Source organism: Trichosurus vulpecula, chromosome 1 (assembly GCF_011100635.1).
Source record: "Trichosurus vulpecula isolate mTriVul1 chromosome 1, mTriVul1.pri, whole genome shotgun sequence".
Taxonomy (NCBI): domain Eukaryota; kingdom Metazoa; phylum Chordata; class Mammalia; order Diprotodontia; family Phalangeridae; genus Trichosurus; species Trichosurus vulpecula.
In genome coordinates, this window is record NC_050573.1 from 148,169,405 (window position 1) to 148,188,388 (window position 18,984).

At 36.1% G+C, this 18,984-nt stretch overlaps 1 protein-coding gene across 1 annotated transcript in view; it reads left to right on the plus strand.

Moving 5' to 3' along the window:
- STK3 (serine/threonine kinase 3) overlaps positions 1–18,984 on the plus strand; it is a 492,549-nt gene that overhangs the window by 70,605 nt on the left and 402,960 nt on the right. The window contains exon 4 of the mRNA XM_036757214.1: positions 3,538–3,652. Coding sequence (XP_036613109.1) covers positions 3,538–3,652 — 115 coding nt within the window. The remainder of the gene's footprint in view (positions 1–3,537; positions 3,653–18,984) is intronic.

Consider the following 18,984-nt stretch of genomic DNA (forward strand, 5'->3'; position numbering starts at 1 on the left):
GCAGAGACACTCTGTTACTGGTTCTAGTCTAACCAGAGCTTGAGTAACCTTCAAAAGGCCTTAATCAGTCTTTTCCCCTCTCTCTTGTTTAGATGTGTTTCCTTGAATCCTTTGCTGATGGCATCCAGTGAGAGGCAGTATAAGAAGAGGAAAGGACTTGGGCCCTCACCCTTTGTTGCCGACATATAGACTAATAAGTTTGAACCGTAGCTTTCTGGCTGCCTTGACTTTTATTCTTTGTTTTGAGTGAAAGGACTGGAGGCTACAGTCTTGTGAATTTTGAAATGTCAGGAAAATGTACCATCTAAGTCCAGAAAGCCCAAGCGTCTCATAAGAGCCTGGGAATAGAATCTATGCCAAGTTTTGCAGCTAGCTTAGCATTGATGCCGTAATTAGCAACCAGCACCATAAGTATTCTTTCGGCGGTGATGTCATGAACTTGGTGGAACTAGCTGCTGTGAACAAATTCCATTAAATCTGAGCCCACTCTACCCAGAGATCAAGGTAGTAGAAAGGAGAGTATGACCCCAGGATATTAGGGGGACACGTTTGTACTTCTATTCTTGTTATTTCAAAGTAAATACCCTTTTGTAAAAGCTAATTGATTTTATTTGGTAAAATGAAATGGGGCTACTAGTCACCGACACCTAACAGTAGGAAGAACGTAAGTGCTGGGGACTTGAGCCAGTGATGTTTGAGAAGAGAAAGGTACCATGATGGCTCAGGAATACCCCTAGAACTCTGTGGGGATGTGCCTGCCTAGCTCTGAGATAAGTGAGTCCCACACATCTTTACCAGCTTTTTATTTGCAGAAGTTTTCTATTTATCCTTCCTGTTGTCTCTCCACACTCCAGTCTGTTTTATACATTGATACCAGTCAATCAGTCAGTCAACAAACATTTATTAAACACTGACTATGTGTCAGGCACAGTGATAAATGCTGGAGATACAAAGTAAGACAAAAACATGTTCCTTGTCCTCAAGGAGTTCACAGTCCAGTTGGGGAGACAACATGCAAACAAATATATTCATACAAGTTATATACAGAGTGGATGAAAAGTAATCAAAGAGGGAAAACACTAACAGTGCATGTGGAGGAGGAAAATCTTGAAAGGCTTCCTGCAGAGGGTAAGATCTGAGGTGAGTTTTGAAGGAAACCAGGCAAGTCAGGAGGTAGGAAAACATTCCAGACATGGGGGTGAAAAGGGATAGAGCCAGCAGATGGAGATTATTCTTTTGGAACCAGCATTTTGTACACGTCTACTCTTTCCCCAAAAAATCCTAGTTGTTTGTTAGAGAATACAATCTACATTCCTAAGCTTTTCATTTAAGACTTTCTCTATAGACTTAAGTGTTTCTCCTACATCATCTCCCATGACACTTATTTCAAATAATCTGATTTACCTGTCTCCCAAACATACTTTGTACATTGCATCTTGGCACTCTTGATGTTTTTCCTTGCCTGAAATGCCTTCTAACTCTCCACATTTAGAAATCTAGCCCTTCCTTAAAGGTTCAGTTGTGGTCCCACCTGCTCCGTGGAGTCTTCCTAGGCTACTTTGTTATGATCATTTTCCTCCCTGAACTACTCTATATCATTTACTGGATATGTCACTTAACATCTTTTATCTTATGGTAATTGTTTTAGGTATACACAATTTATATGTTTACTGTGGCTCAGGGTTCCCTAAGACTTTAGGCTTACTTGAACAAAATACAGTTCTGGGGGCTTATTGCAAGAAGGCCAATTTTTCTCTTTGGCTTGATGTCCACACCCAGAGTTGCTATAGGAAAATCTTGTACTATACTTTTGGCATGGCTCAGTTGTAGCTCTCCTTTAAAAAGTGGGTAAGAGAGTCTTGAGCTCTTTAAAAGCATTCAGGGTGTTAAAAACATATCAGGTATAGGGCAGCCTTTATTCAGCTGCACAAAAACCAGAAGTTTTAGTAGACTTATAAGAGCTCAGACACACAAATAAGGCACTAAAATGTCTTCCAGTCCCTGAAAAGAGGCACCTTATTGATATTCCAGTAAATTCCTCTTTTCCACAGAGTACTACATAGCCTTTACACTCCTCTCTTCCCACCCCCCATAGTACCTAGTTCTTTCCTACCTTTACAATCTTCTTACACTTTATTCTCTTCCTTGTGCTCTTTGCTTCAGTGACCCTGTCCTCCTTAACTATTCCATCTTCTGACTCCAGGCATTGTTACTGGCTGTCCCCCATTCTTGGAATCCTCTTTCTTCTGATCTCTGCCTTCTAGCTTCTTTTGGCTTCCTTCATGTCTCATGTAAAGTCTTATTTTTCCAAGAAGTCTTTCCCTGTCCTTAATCTTACCTCTGAGTACCTTATCCTGTATATATCTCTTTGTACATAATTGTTTATATGTTGTCTTTTCTCCTGTTGGACTTGTGAGCACCTTGAGAGCAGGGACTTTTTTTTTTTTAGTTTCTTTATATCTTGCTCTGTTCATAGTAGGTTCTTAATGCTAGTTATGTTGACTTTTGAGTACATAATACTTTAAAAACTTCAAAAATATTTTGGATGAGTTTGTGCTTTTGTTTGGGAACGTACAGATCTTTTTTGGACTTGATGACAATCTGTGTTCAGTGATGCAGATCAAAATCATTCTATACCTTCTCATCCTGTCCTGCTGGTGTTCATGTTCTACCATAAAACTTCCAAAAAGCACATAAACACATTCATTTGAATTTTCAGTTCTCTTTTTTCCCCCCACCTGTAGGATTCCAGGGCATTATCCCTCTCTTGTCATCCTTGATATCTTACCCCTCTCTTTTCTTGGTAACATGTACTGTTTGCTCCTTTTATCGTTGAAGATGCTTTTGGCAATTGTTGTAGGCTCCTTTTGCATACCGTGTGCCTTTCTCTTGTCCTGTGAATTGTTTGTGACTTTAATTCTTTGGAAGTTGTTCTATTCCATGAATCTCATTCACGTGGCACCACTAGGAGAATCTGGTGTTAGAGATGGATTTTTTCCTAGTTCAGGATTATTGAAAATACTTGAAAGTACTGTGTAATTTCCTAAAATGCATTAAAACCCAGAATTTTCAAAGGACAAAGTAGGAGAGAGTATTTTTTTTTGTTGGTAGCAATCCTGAAATAGCATCTTTTTTTATTTGAATGTTAATATTTCATTGAAACCATATGTCTGTAGAGGGTCTATACTCCAGAGGTAGTGGTTATAAAATGTGTCTTTAGGTGCTTTATGTTAAATTATGTTAAATATTATCTGGAATTCTATTGTCATAATGTGTATTTGATTAGTAGAATATAGAATTTATATAAATTAAGTCTATATTATCTTGGGAATGACGTAAACAACTGGAAATTTGTTCCTATGGTTTATGATCTTATTTAATTCCATTCATGGATTAAAGCCTAACTGTGCAGAATTGATGTAATTCAGATAATGACATTCACTTGTAACATCATGATGTGTTTAACATACCATTTATTGGGGGAAATCTCTACTTCTGGAATTTATAAAGTTTTAATCGTTTTTTGTTTCTCTTCAGCCCCTATGTTGTAAAGTACTATGGCAGTTACTTTAAGAACACTGACCTTTGGATTGTTATGGAATACTGTGGAGCTGGCTCTGTTTCAGACATAATTCGATTACGGAATAAGACAGTAAGTGATTTTTCAATGCTGTATTTTATTTTGAAATTAATTTCCTAATCTGTTTTCTACAGAGAGAGAACATGGTATAATGGATAGAGGGTTGTCTTTGAAGTCAAGAAAACCTGGGTTCAAATGCTATTTCTGTGATGATGGGCGAGTCACTAAATAGCTGGCATTTATGTTTACAAGGCACTTTACAAATAGTTCGTTTGATCCTCCCAAGAGCCCTGGGAAGTGGGTGCTGGTATTATCCTAATTTTTTAAAGATTGAGGCAGGTGGCTTTTAAGTGACCTGTCCATGGTTACACAGTTAGTTCATGTCTGAGGCAGTATTTGAGTTCGTCTCCCTGATTCTGGGTCCAGTGCTCTCTCTACTGTGTCAGCTAGTGGCTGTGTCTGAGGGCCCTAACGTAGGCTGCTGGAGGAAGTTCCCTACTCTCATGAAATCACAGGTCCAGACTTGAAAAAAAAAAGCAATTCTGAAGGATCTATATTCAGAAGCTTGCCAGGGAAGGAAGCATTTGGTGAAAAAGAAACTACTTAATAAATAAATTAATAAAGGAAAGCATGATGTAGTGGATAGGGCACTGGACTTGGAATCAGAAAGACCTAGGTTCAGATACTGCCTCAGACACTTAGTAACTGGGTGACCCTAAGCAAGTGATCACTTTCCTCATCAGTAAAATGAAAGTGTTACACTATATGGCTTCCTGGGTCCCTTTTAGTTCTAAATCTATGATCCTGTGACTCCTCGAAGAGCCAAATGCTGGAGATAAAAATATAAATCTAGGCAGACAGTCCTTGCCATCAAGGAGCTTACAGTGTAAGGGAAGGAAACAACACATATGGGGGAGTGGTGGACAAGGAAAGGAGTTATGGTCCAGGAAGTCATAAAGATGGTGATTTGATTATATTAGAAAAAGGTAGAAATTGGTGCAGTATGGGGTAAGGTGAGGGGGGCAAGGGAAGGTATAAGGAAAATGACGAGGGTGGAGATGAAGACATTAGCTTCTAGGTACTGAGCAAGAATTTTAAGAGCACCAGTGTAAACTCCTCTCACCTTATGGAATATTTGCACCCTAATTTATTAATGTAGCATAATGTTGTTTGTGTCTCATTACCTCATTTATAGCATTTATTCCCTCGCCTTTGAATACCAGTGTTGTCTGGGATAATAATAAGTCCTCTGGAAAAGCTGTGGAATTAGAAAATACGTAGTCTTTGGTTTTGAAAATGTATGTAATAAACTTGGTTTAGATTTTACTTAATAATTTAATGACATTTCATGTCTGAGAGGGTTGGGAAGAAAATAAGTTTATTTTATGTTTGGGGTATTCTAAATACTTTGGTCATCCAAGTGAATAGTAAAAAAGGTTAAAAATGTTTAAAACCACAGTTAATCTAATATGCTTCTGAATTTTCAGAGTCTATTGAAAAGTATATTTTTTGTTAATCATTTCAGGATGTTTGAAAGTAAGGTTGGCAGGTTGTAACTTTATGGATTTATGTGATGCAATTTAACAAAATGTAATTAACAAAATCTTTTTATGGTTGTGTTTTAATCCTAAATAAAAGAGCTATTTACAGAATAGCTACTTTAAACTAGAAATGCATCAAGTTAGTTTTGGATCTAATTTATAGGGGGAAAAGCTGCCCTATTTATCTGTGAAATGACTGTAAAGACTAATCAGTGAGATAATTTATAATTCTATAGAACAGTTACATAATTACTATATGGCGTTATTATATATTTTCAGAAGTGTTCCAGTAAAATACATTCAGAAAAATGCTTAAATACTTGAGTCAATTTGTGGTTAACCAAAATCATTTTAAAGTTTGATTAGGGAAGTAACTTGAAAGTTTACTGTACTGATTTTTTTTTCCTGTTGGGAAAAATAAAGTAAATAGAATTTCTTTTAAAGGAAGTGAAGCAAGAGTTAAATGTTCTCTGTTTTGACAGAATAGGTTAAGTGATCTGTGACATTTTAATTATGTATTTTAAAATTTCCATAGTTCTTTACTAAAATTTATGTAAATCAGATGACTCCAGCATGGTTAGAGGAAAAATGCTTTATCAAAAACAAGTTAAAAAATAGTTCTAATCCATACTAGAGATGAAACCTTTATAAATTGATGGAAAAAAACATTTTGCTAAACTCAGATTTTATACTTAATTTTATATTTATAATGGTGATACTAAGCAAGATTGTATGAAAGTGGTAAATGTAACTTTCCATCATATTCATGTTTTGATATTTTAATGATACCCTTTGTGGCATAAATGTGGCATAAATAGTTTGTTAAGAAATAAAAACCACAGACTTTAAAAGATATTTTTATTTCTTTTCTTTGAGAAAAATTTTGTCATCCCATTTGTCCATAAACAGGAGCAAAGTGAAATTGTTTTTAAATAAATGTAATTTAGAAATTGTAATTTATTCATTCCATAAGCATTTATTAAATGCCTACTGTGTACCCAGCTGTATATAGTAGGTAGTGGGGATTTTCATTCAATATTCAAATGGATTTGTGAGTTTGTTGACTTGGAAGTTCTGTCCAATGATGCAGATTGTAACTCACCCATCCCTGACCATCCTATGGCTCTTTTGCCCACATTCTCCTACAAGTTCATTATAGTAGGAACATCTTGAACAAAGGAATGAAAATGGTTTGATCTGTGCTTTAGGAATGAATTGGAGAGGGAAGAGACCCAAAGCAAGGAGATTATTTGGGGGCTTTTGTGATGGTCTTGGTAGAATATACTGAGAACCTGAACTTATAGGTATCTGACAAAATTTTAAAAACATTTACTCCATGTCACGATGGGAAAAAAGGTACAAGACAGGGTGTCCCAAAATTCTTAATGTAGTTTTAAGTTTTCTGGACTACACTGTGTAGCAGGGATAATACTTTGTCACTAAGGGACATAGACTAGCAAACAGTTTAAAAGAAAATAAATAGAAAAATATTTACTAAGTGCTTCTCAGGTTGTAGCACTTTGTTATTACCAGATGAGTTTTTTCTTTGAGAAAATATCATTGCTTTTGAAAAAGTAAAAAAAAAACAGTGATGCACTCATTCATTAAACAAACATTTATTAAATACCTACTCTATCCAAAGTACTGTTATAAGTGTTAATGGAGACACAAAGCTTAGATAAGACACCATCCAACCTTAATGGGTCCCTGGACTACAGTTTTAGAATCAATAGAAGTAATGGTAGGAACAAGGAGTATTCCTTTTTCTAGCATTGAAGGTCAAGGGCAGTGGGGAGTAGCCTCCAAAGGAGTGGACTGCAAGGAATGTAGTCTTCTTAGGGAAAAGCCAGGATTCTGTTAAAGTGAGGAGGTGGGAGGAATGTTGGTTCAAAAGTTTGAGGATGTGAGAGTGTTTTTTTTAGAACAGAGTAGATGCTGCAAAGAATACAGTCATGATTTGGAGCCAGGCTTTATCCGAGTAGTGTTAATCAGAAGAGGATAAAAAGTTTATGACAAGGTATCATAGGTGTGCAGTTTGCCACTAAGCGAGTGAGGAAGGATTAACAGGATTGAGGAATCAGTTTAATGGAAGGTAGCTTGATATGGCAATTTAAATGATAAAGGGCTTGATATTTAATCTATCTCAATTGGAAAACTTGCTTTTTAAAATTACTTTTTAAAAAATTAACAGATATTTAGCATTTATTTTCTCTCTCTCTGATCTCATCCCAAACTCCCATGGTTTAAAAAAAGAAAAGAAAACCAAAGCCTTTGTAACCAATATGTGTAGTTAAGCAAAACAAATTCTCACATTGGTCATGTCTAAAAATGTATATCAGTCTACAAATTTAGTCAATCACCTCTCTGTCGCAGTTGGGTAGCATTCTTCATCATCAGTCATTTGGCATTATGGTTGATCATTGTGTTGATTAGAGTTTTTATGTCTTTCATAATTATTTGTTTTTACAATGTAGATATTGTAATATAAATTATTTTTCTGGCTCTGCTCATTTCATTTTGCATATGGCTCTTCCTATCTTTCTTTTAAACTATCCTTTTGTCCTTCCTTATGGAATAATAGTATTCTATTCATGTACCATAATTTTTCAAACATTCCTCAGTCAAGGACACTTTGTTTCCAGTTCTTTGCCACCACAAAAGAACTGCTAGAGATATTTTTGTACATTTAGGACCTTTTCTTCTATCTTTGATCTCTTTCAGATAAAGGCCTTATCATGGCATCCCTGGGTCAGAGACGGAGATCTGTAATTTTTGGAGCTTAGTTCCAAATTACCTTCCAGCAACACCTCTACCAGCAATTCACTAATGTGGAACATTGGTGTTTTAGAATATGCCCAGTATGAACTGTCACCACTGAGTTGTCTTTCTTCCTTAATAGTGACAGTAGGACTAATGGATAGATAACAGTGATGGCAGGCAGAATTGTTGTTGTTTGTCTTTTGTTCATGACATCATGGAGGTGATGCCATGATATGCAAATGAATTGGATTTAAGTGAGGGCAGGCTATGCAAAGGCACCAGCCTCACTTTCTTCTTCAGATCCATCTTGGTCCAGTGGCCAAATACACATAGGGACTACTAGAAATGGCCCCATAAGCGTGGAAGAACTTGGACTTTTAGCAGGTCTCAGTTTGACTGAGGCAATGCCCACTCACTGATTAAGATGGGGTTTGCCCTGGGACCTGTTGTTGGCCAACCAGTGAAGAGCCAGAGTGATTTGGATTTGAGGCATGATCCTTAAAAAAGAAATCTAGCCTGTAAACCCCAAGATACCTTGAGATATTTCTGAAGGGGAAGAAAGAAGGGAAGGAGGGAAGGTAGAAAGGAGGAGAAGGGGGGAGGGAGGAAGGGAAGAAAGGAAGAAAGAAAAAAAAGGAAGAAAAGAGCTGTATTATCTAACTGTCCAGTTCCAGGCAAAATAAGATCTTCATGAAGTCTTGTCCCCAGAGGATCTTCTCATCTTTAGGTGTGGTAACACAGCTTCTAGGCCTCTCAGAGAACACTGATAGGATGCAATAGGAATTGTGGAAAGATTCCTTGATTGGAAGTTAAGAGATCTAGGCTGTATTCCTAACTCTGCTACCAGCCAGCGCTAGGGCCATGACCATCTTGATCCTTTAAAGCCTTATTTCTTCATCTTCAAAAAGAGGAGGTGGGACTAGATAATCTCCAAGAAACCCTTTAGTGCTAGAATTCCATGATTCTAAGATAAACTTTGAGTGAACACATGAAATAAATAATATTAAACTAAATTTTTCTTGGATACTGTAAGGGCAACCAAAGTGGGACTTTTTACTTTTTTTTTTTTGGAGTCATCTTCAGCACTAAGGCAGTCAAGTGCCTTTGATTGAGTTTTGCCTTTGTTTGTAGAAAGGCCCACACCCTTTTGCTAATTAGGTCAGGAGAGGTGTGAAGGCCTTGAGAGGTGTGAAACCCTCAGGCCCTGAAAAAGGGTATATATACTCTGAGGGCAGCTGTTAAGCTAGAACTCTCAGAACTGCAGGAGGAGAGGTTTTGTTTGGGGGCTCACTCATTGGAAGAGTGTTGGTGTGGAGACTCTGGGTAGCCATTAAGGAGCACCCTGGCTTTGAAAAACCCAGATGCTGGTGCTTCTCTCTGGTGACTATGTATATATTGCTATGGACAGATGGAAGCCCCCTGTGCTGATTTGTGTCATTTTGCTCTGTTTATATGATTTCTGCTCGTAATTTCTGTTTGTATTTGCTCTGAAGTTCAGGGTGCTGACTTTTTCCCCTGAACTAAGTGAGTGATGCATGTATGTTTAATTAAAGTGAGATTACAAACCCCTTAAAGTTGCTTTCCTTAGAAAAGCAGATCAAAGAACCTGTGCTAGTAGCCCTCCTGTGTGCTGGTGTTAGTGGCCTTACACAGCCACAGTGGCGGCCAGTAGCATTATTGTTACAGATGCATAAAAATGACAAAGGGCTAGTTATCAGTTTTTAGACTTATGAAAGTGTCAGAGGGAAGCAAAAACTGTCCCTGCACATTACAGAGAATTCATGCCCCTTTTGAAGATGAATGTTGAGGTCATGATGAATATTAATCGTGAAAAACAGGATCTGGATCGTTCACTATGATAATCTGTCCAGCAAATAGAAAACATTGTGTAGTCCAGCTATTCTGGAGGCCAGTTTGGATTAATGGTAAAAAAGCAACTAAAACGTCTCTATTCTTTGACTCAGAGATCACAGTGCTTGGCATGTGTTGATGTTTATATTACTTGTAATGCTTTATTTGCTAATGAAATATATAACTTTCAGCTATTATTGATTTCTTAGAACATACCATTTGCTAGTGTTGTAGTCTAGGGGTGCTGGGAACCTTGAGATGCAAGGGGAAAGGGCACGGGTCCACCTCAAAAGAATTTGACCACTCGAGCCTTCTTTCAATCCAAGCAGCAAGTTTATTTGTGACACCAAAACAGTGGACCAGACTTCTAGTGAGTCTGCACATTCCATGAGGATAAGATGGATATTTTTATATGGAAAAAGATTGTAGGAAGATTTGGATGGGATTAAGGAGTGGCAAATAGCCAGGGTGGTCTAGAGGAAACAGAGAAAGGGGTCTAGATGGGATTAAGAAATGGGAAGTAGCCTGGGGTGGGAGAATAGAGGGTTGGGTGGGGGCCACAGTGAAAGGATAGTTGAAAGAATTATACTGGATGAGCCAGATGCCTCAGGGTAATGCCAGGGATCCGGGTTCAGGGGCTGGGTTCCTGACATTCATGGGAAAGTTGGGGGGGTTCCAGCTCCCGTACCCCAGCATTAGGATGCAGTACTATCTCTGTCAACTTACTTTTTTCCAAAGTACATTAAAAAGTGCTAGACACAGTAGTCAGTATAGTAGGAAAAAAAAATGCTAGACTTGCAGTCATGGGATGAGCTTTCAAAGCCCAGCTTTCCTATTTACTGTCTTGTGACCTTAGGTAAGTCACTGATTTTCTCATCTGTAAAAATGAGGAGGTTGGTTTTACAGAATAGTTTCTAACACCAAGTTCTTTTAATTGACCAGAAGTAATCACAGAATGACAGATTTAGAAGTGGAAGGAGCTTGAGAGGCTCTAGCAGCTGAGGGGACTGGGAAAGAAATTCGGTGGAAGTCACCATGTGAGCTGAGTGCTGAAAGAAGCCAGAGATTTTAAGAGACAGAAGTGAGGACGAGAGCATTCCAGGCATGGGGTACAGCCAGTGCTGATGGGAGCTGGATTTCAGATTATGCTTCCTGCATGAAGCCCTTCTTTACCACCTCAGACAGAACTACTTTTTCTCTAGTGAGAGATTATGACTCCGTGGTCTTTAGATATTTTTAGTTATTTACATTTTAAGATTGAAATCTAAAACAAGCCATTAATATTGCCATTTTTCTTTTGAAGAACATGATGATTTGTAAAGTTGTAAAGGAAGAACTTAAAAAAATTTTATACAGCTAATAACAGTATATATCACAGCTCATTTGATTCAGTTGATAATGTGAGTAAATGGTAACTGTTGCAAATAGAGGATGCTAGAAAATAACAAGTCATCTAAGTACTGTTTGCATTTTCCATGTAAAAAAGCCACAGAAAAGCTTTTTAATGCTACATATATTTCCTTTTTCTGTTTTTTGGATTAAGAACTCTTAAACTGTCTCAGTAGTTGGGGTAAATACCCAGATCTGCAGGGATTATTAAGCCACAATCGTAGTAGAAATAACTACCGTTCCTGCATAAGTATGTGCCAGTAAGTGGAAGTGTAATTAAGGTATCCTAGAAGCTTTTGGAGACAAATCCAGCATCAGCTTAAGGGTCGTTAACAAAAAAGGGTTCATACTGATTCTAGATTCATTGACAGTGGAGTAAATGAGCATGATTAGGAGAGGAAGAATGCATTGTACTGGGGAAAGATCAAGCAACATCCTGTGTGTTAGGTGATGTGATAAGTGCTGTATATACAAAGACAGAAAGAAGTAAAATACGTCCTTCTCTTAAGGTGCTTATGTTCTGTTGGAGAGGCCATAGGTCCATATATATGTATATATGAAAACAAATACAAGGTAATTTTTGGGGAGCAAAGCATTATTAGCTAAGTGGTAAGGAATCAGGAAAGGCAACACAAGTTTACCTGGCTTGTATCTGCTTAGGTCCATTTATGCTCTCTGGTACTACTATGTTGGACATTTGCATATCCCAGTAATTCTGGTTCTGCTGCATTTGCGTTTTGCAGGCTGAGAGTGATATTTCTGCTGCAGGATATCTCAGCGTATGACATATGACATATCTTGATTGCATCGTATGAACAGCAGTTTGAGACATCTACTTAGGATGGGGTTCGGTAGACTGGGCATGTGCCAAAAAAGCCTATTTGATTCTCTCCTCAACTTATGAAACACATTGTACTACTCTTATAACACTTTTTTGTACTATTTTGTATTATATTTATTTGTATATATGCCTAAACTTCTCTATTATATTGTAAGTTCTTTGAAGATGAGAACTTTGTCTTAACGTGTCTGAATCCTCCAGAGTATCTTCCACAGGACAATTACTCAATAAGTATGATGAATAAACTTTAATATAAGAACATGTCCCCTTCATAAAGGAATTGCAAAAAAACCCTAACAGTTCTATACCTAAGCTGTTTTACAGATTCCTATTCTTAAATACATCATAAAGAAATTCATGAAGAAGTCTCACACACAGCTTAAAAAATTATCTGTAGAAAAACATCCTGAGTCTTTAGCCTTCTTGCTTCTGTTTTCAATGAGGAAATCTTTATCAGATATTTCTTTCGAAATTTATCCTGGCCAATTATGGATTCTGCTTTTGCGTTTTATAAACAGATTATCAATAACTGTTTAGATAAGTACAGATGTCTTTCCTATCATAGTTTTAGCTTTACAAATGTTTGTAACTTGGAGGGAGGTAGAAACATACCGTTTTGTTTGTGGTAGTCTATATAATCCCAGCATTATATTGTTAGTGTGTACATACTTTTCCGAGTACAGTTTAATGTAAACTCCACGTTGCCATTTTTATATTTAAAGTTCCCAAAAGGCTTTAGTCCACATATGGTCTGTATTTTATTACCAGCAATTCTTTTGAAGTACGTTTTTGTGCTGATGGGACTTCTTGTTTTAATTTTTCTGAGTGGAGTTTGACATTGGTGTATAGAGTAATTGTAATTCTATTTAAAAATAAATTTCATTTGAGTAACTAATGTGAGTTAGTTTCTGAAGTTATCTGTCTTGAATCCTTCTAACTTTCTTTTCTGATGTTTCTTAACACCCACCTGGAATTTTAGCTCTATCTCAGACTCTGAGATCAGTTTTTTGCCCAAGTTAGTAGATTAATGACTCACCGTTTACAGACAGAATGGTCTGGGCTTGGAGTTGGGAAAACTTGGACTTAAGCCCCATCTCAGAAACTAAGTTCTTGTAAGTGTGAGATCTGATCTCTCTTAGTTTCAGTTTCCTTATCTGTAAAATGGGACTAATAAGCGTGCCTACCTCAGAGGATTGTTGTATGGGTCAAGTATGTGTAAAATGTTTTACAAAGCTTAAAGTATTTTATTAATATCAAATCTGATTATCATTATTTTTATATTTGAAGTTCACATAGAAACAGTCTTGAGGTAACTTTTGTTTTATGTTTAATGTTTGCTGGATTATGAAATGATTATGAAATGAGATGAAAGGATTGCCTTTTGTAATTGAGCAAAAAGCAATGTAATTATAAGAAGTAACATAAAAGTAAAGAGGAATGTAAACTCCTCTTCTGTAGATACACTGACAGCATCTTTGCGATAACTAGTAGCAAAGAGGATGGAAGGGTAGAATATGTTCTTCATCCTGTTGCCATATGGTTTTGATTTATTTCACTGTCGATAGAGAGCTTATCAATCAGTCAACAAGTTGAGAGACACAAAAGCAAAAAGGAGACATTTCCTGCCTTCACTGAGCTTATATCCTAAAGGAGGAATGATGTGTTTGTATGTACACACACATATATATGTGCTCTATATCTACATATATGTATAAACATATTCATAATATGTATGAAGTGAATACAAAGTAGTTTTGGGAAGGAGTCTGCTAGCAGCTGGAAGACAAGAAGAGTTTGAATTAGAAGATGATGTTTTGAGTGTCATGGGTGGTGAGGGACGGGGTGCTAAGTGAATTCATTAAAAGTTAGAGATTAGCCCTCTATGCATTAGTTCATGAGGTGTTTTTTTTTTTAAATATACCTCATTTAGGGTTCTTGGTGCCTGTGGAGACAACTGATATTGCTTTATTTTTTCCTCATAATTCTTATGAGAGGTTTAAGAAGTTGTGAGCATCAGAGAGAAAATGTCTACTCCTCCATCTTGTTGGTCATATTACCTGGAACTGTTTGTTAAATTCTCAAGGATTTTTTTGGATTTACATTTATAGTATGAGAATTTGCTTATTGTCAATTTATTTAAATTTTTTTCTTTTTTATTATGGACTTAACAAACATGAGCATTTCAGTATATAAAGAAGGTGATTAAGTAACACAGTGGGTAGAGTGCTGGTCCTAGAATCAGGAAGACCTTAGTTCAAATGTGGATTCTGATACTTACTAGCAGTGTGACCCTGGGCAAGTCTGCTTCTGTCTACCTCAAGTTTCTTCAACTGTAAAATGGGGATCATAATAGCATCTACCTTGCATTGTTGTGAGGCTCAAATGAAATAATATTTGTAAAGCACTTAGCACAGTGCCTGGGACATAGTAAAAATTTAATAAATGTTTGCTTTCTTCCTCGTTTTCCCTTTTTTCTTTCAATGAAAAACAGAAAAGAGGATTATATATGAAACTTTGAATTTCTGCTACATAGTTTTAAAATATATATTAAGATCTATCAAAATTTTCCTCCTTGTCTATGCCTCTTTCTGAACTTCTTTCTCTCTTTTTCTGTATATTTAAAAAATATTTCATTAATCCTTTTTCCACATCATTAAAATTTTTCCCTTCCTAAAGAGCAAATTTAAGACTTCCCTATAAGTATACTCTGGTAAAAAGAAATTGATACATTGTCTGTGTCTGTAGGTTTGTAATTTTCTTCACTTCCATTCCAAAGTCTCTCTGACAAGATGTGGGAAGCACACTTCATCTGCCTTTTGTGGAGGATAGTGGGCTTCTTATATTCTGGCTACTTAATTGAGTTTTTCTGAGTATTTGGTAGATACTGCTTTTTTGCAGCCTGCAGTGATATGTTGCATAGTTTTTTCTGTTTCCTTGTAAAATCTGCATCAATCAATGATTTGAGTTTCTCAAGGATGAACTTTACATAATTTCTGATAGCAATGACTTGGTATTACTTGATAAAACCCTCCATTTCTGTGAACAAATCCTAATAACCTAGCTCTTTGTTTTCTTCTTTGTCCATGTATTGTTAGCTTGGTTTATACAGGTATAGCTCATGAAGAGATCTTTTGATTTAGTTCTTGGATTTTAGCTGTTTCATAGACTGATTAGTTAAACAGTTTTGGTTAAACTTATCTAATCCACTAGCATGTAATTGTTATAATCCTTTACTTTTACTTTTTGATAATCATAATAGTTAGCATTTATATGGTGCCTACTATGTGTTACAAAATATTATGCCATTTGATCCTTATAATGTTGGGAGATTGGTGCTGTTAGTCCCATTTTTTACAGTTGAAGAAACTGAGGCAGAGGTTAAGTGACTTTACGAAGCACATGGCTGGTAAGAATCTGAGGCTGTATTTGAACTAAGGCTTTTCTGACTCCAAACACATCAGTCTATCCACTGATTTATTTAGTTGCTTTTGAAGTGATGTCTGTTTGTTTTTTCTGTAAGTATTTCTATAAATTTCTGATCTGTTCAGCAAGTGCTCTAAGAATGTCAGTAAGTTTTCTTCTTTTTTGGTGAAAAAATGTTCATCTTTCTATAGCTGCCTTAGGGCAATGGGCCTGATATTGTATAGGTTTTTGTTAGAATACTTTTCAAATCTGTTATAGTTTATTTTTATAGTAGTGACTGTACATGAAGACTGACATTGTATAAGTATTAATTGCTTTAAATGTATTCTTACTATTCAGCTTGGTTTCATGATGTTTTTAATGACATTCAGCTACGGTCTTCTCTTGATAACTTTTTGCTTGATATGTCTTGTCTGATGGAAAGCAAGGTATGTGTAGATATTGCCTTATTTTATTGGTTTATTGTGACCTCAAGATTCAGGCTTAAGCCTTTCAGTCCCTTCCCTTGGCATATACTTATAAAATCCAAATGACATCTTAATATCACTGGAGAAGATTCCATAAGGAGTTAAAATGTTTTTCATGGAGCCAAATAGCAAGATAAATACCATGTACACCAAGTGATCTACCAAAATGTTTTGATATTACTCCTTTAATTTTGAAGCCATCTTAATTCTATTTATGAGAATTGATAATAGATTTAAGTCTAGGCAGAACTGTAATGGGCATAAGCTGTCCCTCTGAAAAATGCTATTTTTTCTTCTTTTTTCCACTTAATGGTATTTTATTTTTTTCCAATTAAATGTAAAGATAGTTTTCAACATTCACTTTTATAGGATTTTGAGTTCCATATTTTCTTCTCCCTCCCCCTTTTCTCTCCTCCCTCCTCAAGACGTCATGCAATCTGATATAGACTATACATGTACAATCATATTCAGCATTTCCACATTAGTTATGTGAAAGAAAAATCAGAACAAAAGGGAAAAGCTATGAGAAAGAAAAAAAAGAGAAAATAGCATGCTTTGATCTGCATTCAGACTCCATAGTTCTTTCTGTGGATGTAGATAGCATTTTTCATCATGAGTCTTTTGGAATTGTCAGATCATTTTGTTGCTAAGAAGAGTTAAGTCTGTCAAAGTTGACCATCGCACAGTGTTGCTGTTACTGTGTACAGTGTTCTCCTGGTTCTGCTCACTTCACTCAGCATCAGTTCATCTAAGACTTTCCAGGTTTTTCTGAGATCTGCCTGCTCATTATTTCTTATAGTGTAATAGTTATCCATTACATTTATATACCACAACTTGTTCAACTATTCCCCAGTTGATGGGTATGCCCTCAATTTCCAATTCTTTGCTACCACAAGAAGAGCCACTAAATATTTTTGTACATGTGAGCCTTTTTCCCTTTTTTATGATCTCTTTGGGATGTAGACCCAGAAGTGGTGTTGCTAGGTCAAAGGGTATACACAATTTTATAGCCCTTTGGGCATAGTTCCAAATTACTCTCCAGAATGGTTGGATCAGTTCACAATTCGACCAACAATGCATTAGTGTTCCAGTTTTCCCATATTTTTTCCAGCATTATAATTTTCCTCTTCTGTCATATAAGCCAATTTGATAGGTATGAGGTGGTACATCAGAGTTGTTTTGATTTGCATTTCTCTAATCAATAGTTATTAGAGCATTTTTTATATGAGTATATATAACTTTAATTTCTTCATCTGAAAACTTCCTGTTTGTGTTCTTTGACCATTTATCAGTTGGGAATGACGTATGTTCTTATACATTTGACTCAGTTATCTATATATTTTAGAAATGAGGCCTTTATTGGAGACAGTTGCTGGGAAAAATTATTTCCCAGCTTTCTGCTTTCCTTCTAATCTTGCTTGCATTGGCTTTGTCTGTGCAAAACCTTTTTAATTTAAGGTAATCAAAATTAACCATTTTGCATTTCATAATGTACTCCATCTCTTGTTTGGTCATAAATTTTTCCCTTCTCCATAGATCTGACAGGCAAACTATTCTTTGCTATCCTAATTTGCTTATGGTATCACCCCTTATATACGTACCCATTTTGACCTTATCTTGGTATGTGGTGTAAGATGTTTTTCTAGACCTAGTTTCTGCCATACTCTTTTCCAGTTTTTCCAGCAGTTTTTGTGAAATAGTGAGTTCTTATTCCAGAAGCTGAAGTCTTTGGGTTTATCAAAAAATGTTATATTTGTTGTCAGTTGTTCATGACGTTATAGTGTTGGTAGTATGTTTTAGAGAACAGTTTTCCATGTGAACATTAAGCACTCTACCACTCTTGCCATTTCTTAGGTTAATAAATAAATAAATGAATTAATGAATTAATTAATAAAAGTAGTATATATGTTACTCCATTTTCTGCCAGCATTTCAGTTTTTATCCAATTGATAGCAAGTTGCTCTTTATACCCCTGGGACTTCCTGGTTCATCCCTTTTGTCCCTCAGTCTGTATGTTTTCTTATAGGTGATTGTATGTTCCTTTCAGTCATTTCTAATGCTTTGCTTATAGAATATGTACTGTATTTTGGGGGAACACTAGTGTTCTTATCTTTTGGTAATAGATTGTGATGCCTTCTTTTAAAAAAAGATGGGATTAATCAGGGTTAGATAGGAGAGATAACTGGTAAGGTCCCTTGTTAGAAATTGATACCTTACTGTGATGCTTTTAGCCAATAATTATAGTTTCTTTTACCTCGCATGTAATTTTGCTGTCATTCATTCCATTAACAGTATGCAAGCTTTCTGTTACTCATTTGATCCAACTTGCATTTTTGTGTTAGATTTTTAGACAACTAGAACTTTTTCATATCCTTTTATTTTAGGACTTCTCTTTTCCTCTTGGATTTCTTTACTTTGTAAGCTTCTATTGTAGTATTTGGTTGATGTTAAATTGTTTATTGTGTTCTTTGTGCTACTTTGACTCCTTGTATATAGCCTCCACCTTTTGACTTTAGCTTTTAATCACTGATTAAGAGAATCTAGAATTTCAGATACATTTATTTTCTTGATTTGTTTTTGTGTTTTAAAAAAATAAGCTTTTAATTGGGTACAGTGGGTTCAGGTTTTCTACCATGCATGCACACTAGCTATTCTAGTTTCCTTTCTGAAGATCTTTAATATCTCAAGTTGCTTCTGCCATGGTGGTGTTTGATTCTTGTCCTTAAGTTATTCATTGATAGCTCCACCTTTTCTCCTATGATTCTTCTCATGCCAATGGCCACTATATTACTTCTGAGTGCAGGTCATGAAATATATTTGTACTTTCTGTCAATATTGTGGGAGAAGGCTTTGTTTTCATGATAATTATGGCATACAATAGCTTTCAAAAATTACTCTGTTTTGGTATAATTGACCTGGAATACTGCAATAGTTTTTTAACTGGTCTTCCTGCCTTAAGCCTCTCCTCATTCCATTCCATCTTCTGTTCAGCTGCAAAGATGATTTCTTTAAAGTGTACATTGGACTAGTATGCTCTTCCCCCTTTCACCCTCCAGGGGCTCTTTATGACCTCTAGGATCCATTTAAAATCCTCTGGCATCTAAATTTTTCATAACCTGACACCTTCCTGCA